Here is a 14981-nt window from a genome sequence, read left to right on the forward strand (position 1 = left end):
GTAGATACTCTTTCCCAGTACTTTCCCCCATAAGTCATCAAGAGGCAGCCTGGTGTCATCATTTGTACCCATGAGTGTCAAAATACCAATGAAGGCATACATTTCTCCTGTGGTTGTAAGTTTTAAGTTCTTATTACAAGCTTCTTCGTTTGCATAGTCCACGATAATCTTCATTATTTCTATTTTATATTGTTTTGCATTTACAAAGTAACATGTGAATAGCATGTGAAAAGTGAACAGTAAAGTCAAGAATTATGGTGTAGTAGCAATCACATACTGAGCATGGAAATATTTAAGCTCATATCAGCTGCATGTCACTTACCAAAAAAATAGTGTTGAATTGTTACAGCCAACACTAGAATTGCTGTGGGAAATATCACACCGAGTTCGTAAAAGTTGTGGACATGACACCTTGAACTTGATAAGCAAAATTCATATAGTTAAATGGATTTCAGTGGCACATTGCATGTGTATAGTGGCCTGAATGACCATGCTAAGTATTCTGTAAATCAAAGCTTGTGAGCTTTCATTTCTGAAATAATGTTGATGCTGCTGTCCCAAGGAAGGTTAACATACTTGACATTTTTGTCCTGGTTGGTAATGAGATGCAGATTGCAGCTGGACAAACCCAATCAAGTATCAGCCATTGTGGATTGCACAGCGATCATAAAGCAAATTAGAACTAACATTGCATTGAAAACATTAGCTGGCACTGTCAGGAAGCTGGACTGTGATGAAAGGTGCGCCCCTTAGGCTTCCAATCAAACCTCATCACCATGTGAATTACCTTTGATAGTGCAAGGAAAGATCAAGTACTGACAGTAGTTCTATCCTGAAATCAGTAACAGTTGTTTGTGACAAGTCATTTCATCTGCGATGACTAAATGTGAGAAATAATGGGGAGATGTGGAAGACAGTGAAAGTGGAGATTTCTGTGAATTATTTAAATCTGTCTATTATATTTAATTTAAGTAAAACTTGCTACCTTTGTACCACTATTTCACTTTAACCTGAGCTCAGAACACAACGCTTTGGCCAGCAACACTAAAGCAGCTTTTCACTTCATGGAAAAAGCTGTGTCCACATAAATCTGAATGACATGGAAAAATATGTTTTTTATTAATTTTACTATTGAGAGATTAATGAAAGAAATGAGTAATTAATGTTCCAGTAACAAGCTAAAGCAGTGATACAGTTCATCAAGCTAAAGGAAGTTGAGGCTCTTAAGTCCTTTGATTGAAATTGTACCTACCACAGTTGTATTTATCAGACAGTTCATGTACTTCTGATGTCTTCGAAGTACTTATTTCAGCAAGATGATGCTGTGCAGCTCACTCCCTGTTCTGGTGGTGTTCACCACTAAATTTTCCAGAAGAAGGTTTGCAATGAGCAGAATCAGTGATTTACAATGACTCAGACAGATAATAAATCACTCGGTTGGATGTAATTCAACAATGGAATGTCCATGGTGGAATGTAACAATATTAGAAAACACACACACATGCTCAAGTGCAACTCTTACACACAAGACTGCAGTCTCTGCCTGCTGAGGCCTCAGCAGCCAGAGACTGCAGTCATGTATATTGTGTGTGTGTGTGTGTGTGTGTGTGTGTGTGTGTGTGTGTGTGTGTTTCCGTTTCCGTTTCCTACCTACCTCTGACAAAGGTTCATTTTCGGGCAGTCTTTTTGTTGTGCCTGTTGCAACTCACTCAGATATCATTTATAAATGTATTTCCAGGAAACATGGTAGCTTATGTAAATAAAGTTCTGAAGTTAAAAAAATGTCTTTCTAACAAGATTTTGAAGTTACAGGGCTCATTTTGCAAGATGGTGGTGGTTACTTCTTTTATGCAGCACAGCAAATGGCAACCATCTGTGCTTTTGAGAGTAGTACATATCCAATCCGTGTAGACTAGATAATATGAACTGAATTAGCTCATAATCCTGGTAGTTGGATAGTCTCCAAAATGGCAGTGGATGCATAGTCTACAGTAGCAGTGTCAAGTGGAGCTGATGGCTCCATCTGTCTTACCTGGTCTTCACCAAAGAACCCATGCTCACTGCACCTGCCAGCCTGTATCTCGTCCACACATAGTGGCAAGTCTCTGTGGATGGAAATCTTCTACCCTCTTCTGTGTTGAAAGGACCCACTCTTGTGCAACTTTGACCACTCACTGTCCCCACCAAGAAATGCATGTATTGGTTGTCTTTTTCTTTTTATTTATTTTAAAATGTGTGGTTCAGAATAGTTAAAAATATTGGCATTTGTCTAAAATAAAACATTACAATCTTATTTAGTAGAAAATGTAACAGTATAAGAGTTACATAACAACACAAGGATTTCTATTTGAATTTATCTGTCATGCTTTTTGTCAATTACAAGTTCTTGTTTGATCTTACTGTCACTCACTCTACAAGCCTTTTTTTTTCTGCATAAAACACTCTGAGACTTCTGTCTTTGTAGCCTTCAATGATATTGCACTAAAGGGAAAAAATATTGTGTCAAAATATAGTAGAATTGTTAGAATGCCTAAAAATGAGATTGACAGAAAGTGAAACATGTCAAAGCAGTGATGACTAAATGAAGGATACAAATCTGTATAAGCATGCATGACTACGGGAAAGATATCTGACGCATACTGAAAAATTAAAGAAACCTGTGAATAAAAGAGAAGCAGTTGTTTGAACATCAAGAAAGAAAGTAGGGTTAAAATATGGAGGCATATATTGAAGGAATATATAAAAGAAAGAAACTTGAAGACAGTATTATGGCAAGGGAGGAGGAAGTGGATGAATACGAGGTGGGCATTGCAATATTGCCAAGTGAAATTTTTCAGAACATTAAAGTCTTCAGTTGAAACAAGGCACCTCGGGTAGACGACATTTCCTCAGAATTATTAAAATTCTTAGGAGAATCAACTGTGAAAAAAATTTCCACCTTATTTCCTCACTGTTTAAGAGAGCTGTATTAAATGTATCTTTTTGATTTATTAATTGTAATGGACATGTCTATATATTGTGGCATGTTTGTGTCATATGATGATGGAGCAAGTGAGAGTCCCCTTGATGCAGTTATGATAGTTGAAGGACATAATGAGAACAGCAGTTGAGAAGAAAGCAAGATAGGTATGTGACCTATCCCATTTGTTATTCAGAATGTATGTATAACAAGCAGCAAAGGAAATGAAACAGTATGAAGATGGAACTAAAGATCAGGGAGAAGAAATAAAGACTACGTAGTTTGCAGACAACATTGTAATTCATCAGAGTTGACAAAGGAGTTGCAAGAGCTGTTAAATGGAATGCATAGTGTCTTGAAAAGAGGTTAAAAGATGAACATCCACAGTAATTTAGTGGTAATGGAATGTAGTTGGAATAAATCAAATGATGCATGGTGAAGTAGATTAGGATATGTGTCAATAAAAGTAGTAGACAAATTTTGCTGTTTGAACAGCAAAGGATTGACAGAAGTAAAGATGGAATAAAAAGCAGATTGTTATTAGCAAGAACATGTTTTTAACAAAAGAAAAATTTATCAACATTGAATACAAATTTAAGTGTTAGGATGTATTTTCTGAAATTATTTGTTGGGAGTTTAGCCTTTTATGGAAGTAAATTGGAGATGATAGGCAACTCACACAAGAAGAGAATGGAAGCTTCTGAAATGAAGTGCTAGAAGAATGCTTGATTAGATGAATACTTGATTAGACATCATGTTGTAAATTAGAACTGTAGATTGCGTAACTGACAGGAAGGGTCTGGACAAAATCGGAAAGAAAAGAAATTTGTGGCATAACATGACTTAAAGAAAGGATTAGTTGATAGGACATATTCTGAGGTATCATGAAATAGTTAATTTGGTAATAGAGGGAAATGGGAGGTGGGAGGGGGTGGGGATGTCAAAATTACAGAGGGAGACCAAGGCTTGACTACAGCTTCCAGTATATTGCAACAGTTAAGCAGATTTAATGAGACCTCCACAGGAGAGCCTAGCTTGTAGACTTGAATCATATCAGTCATCAAAATGAAGACCACAACACCAATAATTTGAATTTAGTGAATATTTGTTTCAGGGGCAATACATCCTTCTTCCACATCTGCCAAAGCAGATTTTGTTCCTGATTATTACGTGGCATGCCATGCATACTGAACAACACAGTTATAACTGCTGCTCTTCTCAGCTCAGTCAGTGATTTTTGTTGGCAATGATTTCTGCTACTGCAGGAGAACATTTGGAGAATTACAGTGGATCATCCATTACTTGATTAGACGTAATGGTGGCATTTAAAATTTTGAATTTCATAACCCCCCCTCCCAATACGCATGCACACACAAAATTGTTGCTGTTGCAAATTGCTTGGAAACAGGTATCTCCATATGCTATCCAAAGATATATGCATGTTGCCAGAGTAATTTGTCAGCAATGAAATAATTGATTTATCTAGTCATTACTTGTTTTCAGGTCACAGGTGGTAGCAAAATGAGGAACCTTCTCAACTATGCTCTGAAAGCATTTAAAGATGAACGTTCAATTGTTTGGAGTGGTTCTGGAGGAGGAATGGGTAAAGCAATTAGTTGCGCTGAAATCGTCAAGAGACGGAATAAAGATTTGCATCAGATAACTAAGATCTGCTATCGCAAGTGAGTCTGTTCTTTCATTTCCTTTTGTTGATTCTAGTTTTCGTGATGCTGCAATTTCTTTCATTGCTCCATGTTCTAAAACATGATGAAAAATTGTTCATCGTTTGAGATTTAAAGTTTCATAAATGTACGTGTGTGATAGTGTGTTGTGTGAATAATTATTATATCTCCATGATATTAACATTTGAATATAAAAATTAACTATACTAACATTCATTTCCTAACTATCAATCACAAAACAATATATGTTGTTCATCTTGTTTTATTCTCTTTCACAGAATTTGCAGTTACCCATATTTAGAGACTTGTAATATACTTCCAACATCTAACATGCTGCAATAATATTGTGCATTGCAAAACTTATATTGTTTTGCATTTACAAAGTAACATGTGCATAGCATGTGAAAAGTGAACAGTAAAGTCAAGAATTATGGTGTAGTAGCAATCACATACTGAGCATGGAAATATTTAAGCTCATATCAGCTGCATGTCACTTACCAAAAAAATAGTGTTGAATTGTTACTGCCAACACTAGAATTGCTGTGGGAAATATCACACCGAGTTCATAAAAGTTGTGGACGTGACACCTTGAACTTGATAAGCAAAGTTCATATAGTTAAATGGATTTCAGTGGCACATTGCATGTGTATAGTGGCCTGAATGACCATGCTAAGTTTTGTGGCGGTGTTCGTAGCGACAAACACTTGGCTGTAGAATGGCTTACGAAGTCACCGCCACACTTTTAATAGCGGGCCGACCGGTCCGCTGGAACAGTGAACAGAAAGATGAAAGCCCAAACACTCATATTAAATAAAAGTCGGTACTTATCTTTTATTAATGAAGATACAGTAACACAGTAGTGAACTCGGTGTCTACAGAAATCTGTCTAGTTCAAGTCGGAGCGGCTAGGTCAGCGTCGGCTGACGACAAACAACAACTCTGCTGCGATGAACACACAACTGACTAGCAAGTACACAATTCGGTGGCGAGTATACAACTGAGCGGCGAATACAGAACTGTCCTAGCGCTCGCGACTCCAGCGCTTAAGAAGCCAGAAGCCAGCGGTGGCGCGCGCAGACTTGCGGCGATTTGCTGTCTCGCTGGCGCTGCTTATGCGGACGGCGTCCGGACTTTGATGCTGCCAACCTTTTGGCAGCGGGCTTGGTTGGCATTACTGGCTAGGACATAACACTCCTCCCCCCCAAATCGCCGCACCGTCGTTGAATAATGACGTGGCGAGCGTCGACGGCGGGGGAGGGGTCTGGCCGCAGGCGTAGCAGAAGAGACCGGGGCGGAGACTTGTCGGTGGCAGTCCCCGGTCCGCACCCCAGCATTGGCTGCGCGGGGCCCCGGGAAACACCGACTGAAAACCGAGGTCAGGGTGCACGCCTGTGACCACGGGCGCAGCTTCTGGTACTGGACGCGACGGGGCGTCGGGACCCACGAAGAGAGGCAGCGTCTCCTGACGCTGCGTCGACGGCTGCTGAGCGGGCGCCGGACAAGGCGCTGCGGTGTCAGACTCCTTGGGGGTGCCCAAGGAAAGCGGCTGCAGGACAGGCTGCACAGCCACCGCTTGGGAAGGCGGCCCGGCTGAGGGGTCGACGTCCATCAGCTCCGAAGGCGGTGGCGACTGAAGAGGGACCGCAGGCGCCGGAGCGACCACCTGGGGCGCTCCCGAATGAAGCTGCGCGGGAGGCATCAACGGGACGGGCTGTCGGCGTGGTAGCGGCGACGGCTGCTGCTGCTGCTGCTGCTGCTGCTGCCCTGGGGGCGGCAGCGAAGTCGGAAGGCGCTGCTGGAACCCGCCGTGGACCAAATCTGTGGACAAAGAACGAGCGGCAGAATCCGGGCGGCCAGCGCGGCGCAACTGGTTCTGATGCCTCCTGTGCACCCCAGTAGCACCTTGAACAGTATAAAAACCGCGACCCTGGACACTTATCACGGTACCACGTTCCCAACGACGGCGACCGTGATAAACTCTGAAAAAAACGGCGTCGCTGCGCTGAAAACACGTGCGATGCTCAGAAGCGGCGGGTCGATCCGGGGGGTGCAACAACCGTAGTAGGGTGCGATGACGACGGCCGTGGAGAAGCTCCGCAGGCGAAAGGCCGTCGCGTGGCGTGGTCCGGTACGACGACAGGAACGTGATGAGGGCCTGCTGACGAGAGTGCGTAGCACGAAGGCGGTCCATATGATCCTTGAATGTGCGTACAAAACGTTCCGCTGCACCATTCGATTGAGGGTGGAACGGCGGAGTAAGAACATGGCGAATGCCATTGGCAGAACAAAAACTTTCAAATTCAGCAGAGGTAAATTGTGGACCATTGTCAGACACTAAAACTTCTGGAAGACCCTCAATACAAAAAATTGAAGTCAACGCCTGTATAGTTTGTGCAGACGTTGTAGACTGCATGGGCACAACAAACGGAAAATTACTAAATGCATCTATCACGATGAGCCAACGAGAATTCCAATATGGACCAGCGAAATCAATATGTACTCGCTGCCAGGGACCGGCAGGGCGTGCCCACTCAAAATAGCGTTGAGGCGTAGCAGCTTGGTGTTCGGCACACGTCGAACAATCTGTAGACATCTGCGTAATCTGCTTATCAATGCCGATCCATGTACAATGACGGCGGGCAAGCTGCTTGGTGCGGACCACTCCCCAATGACCTTGATGCAACAAGTCAAGGACCTTGGATTGGAGCACTTGGGGAACCACTACACGAAGCTGGTCATTCTCGGTGCGTAACAGCAAAACTCCGTGCGAAACAGACAACAGATGACGTTGCGGATAATAGCGACGAACCACAGGATCCGATATGTCCTTTGCCTTGGGCGGCCAACCACGTTGAACAAAACGTAATAGTAAACTCAGATGAGGATCCGTAGCTGTCTCACGTGCCACCTGACGATAATCAATCGGAAAATCCCGGAGGGATTGATGCTCATCGGCGTCAATCTGATGGCAAGAGTCTTCAGAGGAATCGAAGACCTCATCCGCAGCAATCGGCAATCTAGAAAGCGCGTCAGCGTTTGCATGCTGAGCTGTAGGGCGATACATTATCTCATATTGGTATTGTGATAACAAAAGAGCCCAACGTTGTAGTCTCTGAGCTGTCCGCTGAGGAACTGGTTTAGACGGATGAAACAGTGACGTCAGGGGCTTGTGATCTGTGACTAAATAGAATGGTCTACCATAGAGGTAGTGATGGAATTTTGTGACACCGAACACAATAGCCAACGCTTCCTTGTCCAATTGGCTATAACTACACTGAGCTTTGTTTAGCAATTTAGATGCGAACGCAATAGGACGTTCGGTGTTACCGACTCGGTGAGACAACACAGCACCGAGGCCGAAAGAAGAGGCATCACAAGCTAATACCAGAGGCTTGTTAGGGTCGTAATGGACCAGACAACGATCATTCAATAAAGCCTCTTTAAGCTGCTGAAAGGCTGATTGGCAATCAGCTGACCACACAAACAGAACATTCTTACGGCGGAGACGATGCAACGGTGCAGCAATCTGTGATGCATTAGGTATAAACCGAATATAATATGTCAATGTGCCAAGAACTGCTTGCAATTCATACAGATTGCGAGGGGCGGGCAAATCACGAATAGCTGCTAAATGTGACTGGGAGGGATGAATGCCTTGAGCATTAATAACATGTCCCAGATACTCCATCTCCGTAAGGAAAAATGAACATTTATCGATGTTGCAACGTAGGCCTGCCTGAGACAACACTGTAAACAGACACTCCAAATTACGGAAATGTTCAGCAGGCGTCCGACCGGACACAACAATATCGTCTAAATAGTTGCAACACGATGGCACATTAGCCAGAAGTTGTGACAAAAAACGCTGAAAAACAGTTGGAGCTGACGCACAACCAAAAGGCAAACGCAGAAAACGGAACAACCCCAACGACGTGTTTATGACAAAATACTGTTGTGATTGCTCGTCGAGGGGTAATTGCAAACATGCTTCACGGAGATCAATTTTGGAAAAGAAACGAGCTTCCCCTAACTTATCCATCAGCTCGTCCGGTCTAGGCAAAGGAAAAGAATCAATGACAGTCTGTGGATTAACTGTCGACTTAAAATCAGCACACAAACGTAACTTGCCAGACGGTTTCTTTATAATAACTAAGGGAGAAGCCCACTGGCTCGCTGAAACGGGTTGAATAACACCGTTGTTTTGCCAACGACGAAGTTCATCTTCTACAGGTGCCCGGAGGGCGTGAGGCACTGGACGAGCACGACAAAATCGAGGCTGAGCATTATCTTTTAACGTAATATGAGCGGCAAAGTTCGCAGCACAACCTAGTTCGTCTTTAAATATGTCACTGTATCGTTTACACAACTCGGTTATGCTGTCTTGAGGAACAACAACAGAATTAATTTGCAACACATTGTCTTGGATAGACAGGCCAAACAAGTCAAAACAGTCTAATCCGAAAATGTTTACACTGTCTGTAGCGCGGAGCACTGTGAATGAAACTGTTTTTGTATTGCCACGGAATGTGGCTGGCACGCTACATACACCTAACACAGGAATTCGTTCGCCACTATAAGTAGCCAAAGAATGTTTTGTCGCTGAAAGTTTAGGGCGGCCGATAGCCGCATACGTAGCACTATTTATGAGAGTCACAGATGCACCAGTGTCTAATTGAAAATCGAAGGTCGTATCCTGGATGCGTAACGTCACAATAGTTTATTACACTGTCTCTGGATCGGTGCAGTGGAGGCGGAAGACACAAAATCAGCGCGATTAGCGCGTGTTCGCTGCTTATGACAACTCGTGGGTTGGGCGGGTGGAACAACAACTCCCGCGTCACTTGCAGTCTGTACATCACTTTTCACAGCGTTTGAATTACGCTTGGGGCGCATAGCAGAGGGCTGGGTGGGTGGCTTATTGCGAACAAGTTTATTACCCACACGAACCGTGGAAGAGTCATTAAACGCGACCTTCTGGGCGGGCTGGCTTTGAAGAACATGAATATCCATGGGCTGGGCAGCACTAGAATTGTTCTTGCGTTTACGCAAACAAACAGTCTGGATGTGTCCTTTCCTTTGACAAAAGTGACAAACCGCGTTTCTCAACGGGCAACGTTCACGAGGATGAGCAAGAACACACTTAGGGCAAGATTTAACTTTATCATTTTGCACACGCGGCTGACGAATGGGTTTAACATGACGCGGCCGGCTAGTGTTTACAGTCTGACTCTGCCGGTGGGGCCGCGGGCGTGACGGAACTTGCTTAGCACAGGCAATTTGAGAAATACATGGCTGATCTAACTCACACTCAGCATAGTCAAAAGTATCTTGGGCTTCAATGATGTTCATCAGTCTCTAATGACGGGTCAGGCAACTTTAAGATAGCAGCACGAATATGAGAATCTGCAATGTTTTGAGTAATAGCGTCTCGTAGCATGACATCACTGTAGGAAGCTCCACACACACAATTAAATCGGCACTGACGGGTGAGGCCCCGTAAATCTGTTAACCACTGTTTATTAGATTGATGTGGCAGTTTCTTTAATCTGAAGAACTTGAATCTGGCTGCTGCCACATGAACTCGCGACTCGAAATACTCAGCAAGCTTGTTAACAACAACATCATAGTCTAAAGCTTCTGGCTGGGATTCCGGGAACAACTTACAAAGTAGTCGATAGATTTCCACGCCTGCAGTGGAAATTAAATAAAGCTGCTGCTCAGTACCTGTGATTTTGTAGACTGTCATGTGCGCCTGCAACTGCGCGAAATATTCTCGCCATTCTTCTCTGGAGTCATCAAAAGCCTGGAACTGTGGTGCTGCCTGTGCTTGTTCCTTTTGTGTTGGAGGATTAGCCGCTTGTTTGGCGATTGCTTCCACCAGACTTTGTATTTGCTGACTCTGTAACAAGATCAACTGTTGTAATTCGGCAGACATAGTGAACACAAATTAAACCAGCCCCCAAAAGTTTATCGCTATAATTAGTATAACAAGAACAAGGTGAACCAGCCCTGCACACGAGTTCGGAAGACCTCGTCGCCAGTTTTGTGGCGGTGTTCGTAGCGACAAACACTTGGCTGTAGAATGGCTTACGAAGTCACCGCCACACTTTTAATAGCAGGCCGACCGGTCCGCTGGAACAGTGAACAGGAAGATGAAAGCCCAAACACTCATATTAAATAAAAGTCGGTACTTATCTTTTATTAATGAAGATACAGTAACACAGTAGTGAACTCGGTGTCTACAGAAATCTGTCTAGTTCAAGTCAGAGCGGCTAGGTCAGCGTCGGCTGACGACAAACAACAACTCTGCTGCGATGAACACACAACTGACTAGCAAGTACACAATTCGGTGGCGAGTATACAACTGAGCGGCGAATACAGAACTGTCCTAGCGCTCGCGACTCCAGCGCTTAAGAAGCCAGAAGCCAGCGGTGGCGCGCGCAGACTTGCGGCGATTTGCTGTCTCGCTGGCGCTGCTTATGCGGACGGCGTCCGGACTTTGATGCTGCCAACCTTTTGGCAGCGGGCTTGGTTGGCATTACTGGCTAGGACATAACACTAAGTATTCTGTAAATCAAAGCTTGTGAGCTTTCATTTCTGAAATAATGTTGATGCTGCTGTCCCAAGGAAGGTTAACATACTTGACATCTTTGTCCTGGATGGTAATGAGATGCAGATTGCATCTGGACAAACCCAATCAAGTATTAGCCATTGTGGATTGCACAGCGATCATAAAGCAAATTAGAACTAACATTGCATTGAAAACATTAGCTGGCACTGTCAGGAAGCTGGACTGTGATGAAAGGTGCTGCCCCTTAGGCTTCCAATCACACCTCATCACCATGTGAATTACCTTTGATAGTGCAAGGAAAGATCAAGTACTGGCAGTAGTTCTATCCTGAAATCAGTAACAGTTGTTTGTGAGGGCATCATTCACTGTGAGAGCAATTACTACCAGAGTACGTCAAGCAGTGGCTCCAGCTTTGGATTGGAAAATCAGAGGCCAAAATGATCACAAACTTCCCTGACCATATCAATCACCAGATCTATTCCCCATGAAGCATATGTTGAACATGATGAGACATTGTAAACTGTGACTTTCTCCCAACATACAATATGTTCAAAGAACTTAAACAAAGCAGCTGGATAATGTCTTTGAGAACTGCCAGTATTTTGACAGGTACATTAGAGCACTGTGCAAGGAAACAGAAACCTCAGTATGCGGGGCACATGCACTCGCCTGCCCAAATGTGTGCACACCCATGCTCCCCCCCCCCCCCCCCCCTCTCCACAAACACCATAAACATTACCACACAACCAAAGATTCAGAAGTTGTCAATATTAATTACCCGTGGGGGACCAAATGGGAGTAACTCTGTCTGTCATTTGACTGTGGAGAGAGCAGGATTCCAAGCCAAACTTGAGCAAAAATCCTTATTTCTATTTATAAGGTCACTTGCTAAATTTGTCTCAACTGCTTCCGTAATAAAACTATCCTGATAGCTGGAAGTGCAGACCAAATTTGTGTGGTGTTATATTCCGTGGGATGGCTGGTGCGAAGTTGATGTCCTGCAATATTAGTTTGTTGTAAGTGTGTTTGACTGTTTATTTGTCCAAGGAACATCTCACAATGATATAGGATTTCTCAAGTTAATACAGTGAAAATCTGTAGGCCAAAATGTATGACCAGAGGATTGGATAGGTAGCCGATGGGCATAGGACAGATGGTTGGCTGTGGCATGGATTAAGGAACCATCCCAGCATTTGCCTTAGCAATCCAGGAAACCACAAATCAGGATGGCCAGACAGAGCAACTCCATCCTCCAAAATATGTTGTTGATGTTGTAATAGCTGCACAGCCTCATTCAGTAAGTCCCTATTGTATAATGTTCCTTGATTTACACACAGTTTGTTTCAAGCAACCAGAAAATAAACCATAGTTTCACTCTTCACTGCCACACACACTGAGACACCCACTGATATCTCCTGGACTGTGAAGATGCTGCTGTGCTCCTTGTATCAATTCCAGACTCCATATTCAACTATTTGCTACTGTCTACTTGAAAAATTAAGCGAACAGGCATCACTATCGTGCATTGTACGTCTTGACACATGATATCATTGTGAAAGCAGTAGACCATAACCATCTACCGAAATGTGGCAAGGAACTGTAGTTATCCCCTTACATTACTATCCACTACTCTGGGTCCTCTAATCTTTTACATTTTCACTCCTTTGACAATTTATTATACAGTTTTATCCCTTGATATAAAATAGTTTTGAGTTTTTTGTTTTTATTTTGGCAGCCTGATACATACTACAGATTGGCAGATGTACCCTCTCACTGCAGTAAGGTTGCTCAATTTTTTAAATAGCTTTTTACAGTGATGCTGACTACTGCTACCAGTTATTATTGTTATGGTCATTTTCTGCAATTTAAAAGCTATGTCAGTGATTCATACCTTCAGTCCCCAGAAGAGAATCCTGTACCTAAGGACTGAGTGTATGTAAACGTAGTATGTAACCACAAGACATTGGCTGTTATGTTCATGTCTGGGGACTTTAGTGGCCAGCAGAAGTGTTTAAACTGAGAAGAGTGTTCCTGGAGCCACTCTGTAGCAATTCTGGACATGTGGGGTGTCACATTGTCCTGCTGGAATTGCCCAAGTCCATCGGAAGTCACAATGGACATGAATGGATGCAGGTCATCAGACAGGATGCTTATGCATGTGACACCTGTCAGAGTCATATCTAGATGTATCAGGGGTCCCATATCACTTCAACTGCACATGCCCCACACCACCACAGAGCCTCCACCATCTTGAACAGTCCCCTGCGACATGCAGGATCCATAGATTCATGAGGCTGTCTCCGTACTTGTAAATGTCCATCCGTGTGATACAATTTGAAACGAGACTCGTCCGACCAGGCAATATGTTTCCAGTCATCAACAGTCCAATGTTGGTGTTCGCAGGTCCAGGTGAGGCATAAAGCTTTGTGTCGTGCAGTCATCTAGGGTACAAGAGTGGACCTTCTTCTCTGAAAGCCCATATCAGTGAAATTGTTCCCGCTCTTGACACTTGTTGATGGCCCAGCATTGAAATCTGGAGAAATTTGCAGAAGGGTTGCACTTCTGTCACATTGAATGATTCTCTTCAGTCATCATTAGTCTCATACTTGCAGGATCTTTTTCCAGACACAGTGATGTTGAGAGGTTGATGTTTTACTGGATTCCTGATATTCATGGTACACTCATGAAATGGTCATATGGGAAAATCTCCACTTCATCGCAACTTCAGAGAAGCTGTGTCCGATTGTTTTGCGCCAACTATAGCACCACATTCAAACTAACTTAAATCTTTATAACCTGCCATTGTAGCAGCAGTTACCAATCTAACAGCTGTGAACGACAGTTGTTGCCTTATATAGGCATTGCCAACCGCAGCGCCGGGCTCTGCCTGTTTGCATATCTCTGTATTTGAATACGCATGCCTATACTGGCAGAAGTAAAGCTGTGAGGACGGGGCGTGATTCGTGCTTGGGTATCTCAGTTAGTAGAGCACTTGCCCGCGAAAGGCAAAGGTCCCGAGTTCGAGTCTCGGTCCGGCACACAGTTTTAATCTGCCAGGAAGTTTCATATCAGCGCACACTTCGCTGTAGAGTGAAAATTTCATTCTAGAATGCCTATACCAGTTTGTTTAGCACTTCAGTGTAGATGCAGGTGGAAAAAAAACTACATACCACATTTTCACAGAATATGACCAGTCTTGTTGGAAGTGCCAACTGTGTAGGCCAAAAAGGCCATAGACTAAGGTTCTACCTCATTATTTTGATCACTCAACTGATTCATGTTTGGTCTATAGCACAACAGGCATCTGATCTGTCTTCCACTACAATAATTATGGCAGAAGGCGATTTCAAGAGGGGCTAATGTGACTGATAAGCTTTCAGTACCTGAGATAACTTGGGGTCTCTGTGAAACGGGGTACGAAGCACTTCTTCACACTGTGTTTGGTGGAGCAACTGTCAAATCATTGTGAGCTGGCATAATATAAATGACATGTCCCAGCATACCATCAACCTTCCTCCTGACCAGCACGTCAAGGAAGGGAAGGCGGCCATTCTTTCATACCTCCATCATGAATTCAGATGTTAGAAAAAACTGTTTAAACTCCCTCTTTCATGAGGCCAGACAACACTTTCATAAGGCCATCAACAAAAGTATCACCTTGCACAGTCTTTCTCATTGCATTTATGCCTTGAAAATGACAGAATTTGTTGAAAATGACACCCAGCTACATTCCTGCAAGTTGTTTGAACATGATAAGACTGCTTCTAAC

General features: G+C 43.5%; 1 protein-coding gene across 1 annotated transcript in view; it reads left to right on the forward strand.

The window, feature by feature from the left end:
* LOC124789504 (ribonuclease P protein subunit p25-like protein) overlaps positions 1-14981 on the forward strand; it is a 59672-nt gene that overhangs the window by 13632 nt on the left and 31059 nt on the right. The window contains exon 3 of the mRNA XM_047256889.1: positions 4463-4641. Within this exon, the coding sequence (XP_047112845.1) occupies positions 4463-4641 (179 nt within the window). The remainder of the gene's footprint in view (positions 1-4462; positions 4642-14981) is intronic.

Source organism: Schistocerca piceifrons, chromosome 3, assembly GCF_021461385.2.
Source record: "Schistocerca piceifrons isolate TAMUIC-IGC-003096 chromosome 3, iqSchPice1.1, whole genome shotgun sequence".
Lineage (NCBI taxonomy): Eukaryota > Metazoa > Arthropoda > Insecta > Orthoptera > Acrididae > Schistocerca > Schistocerca piceifrons.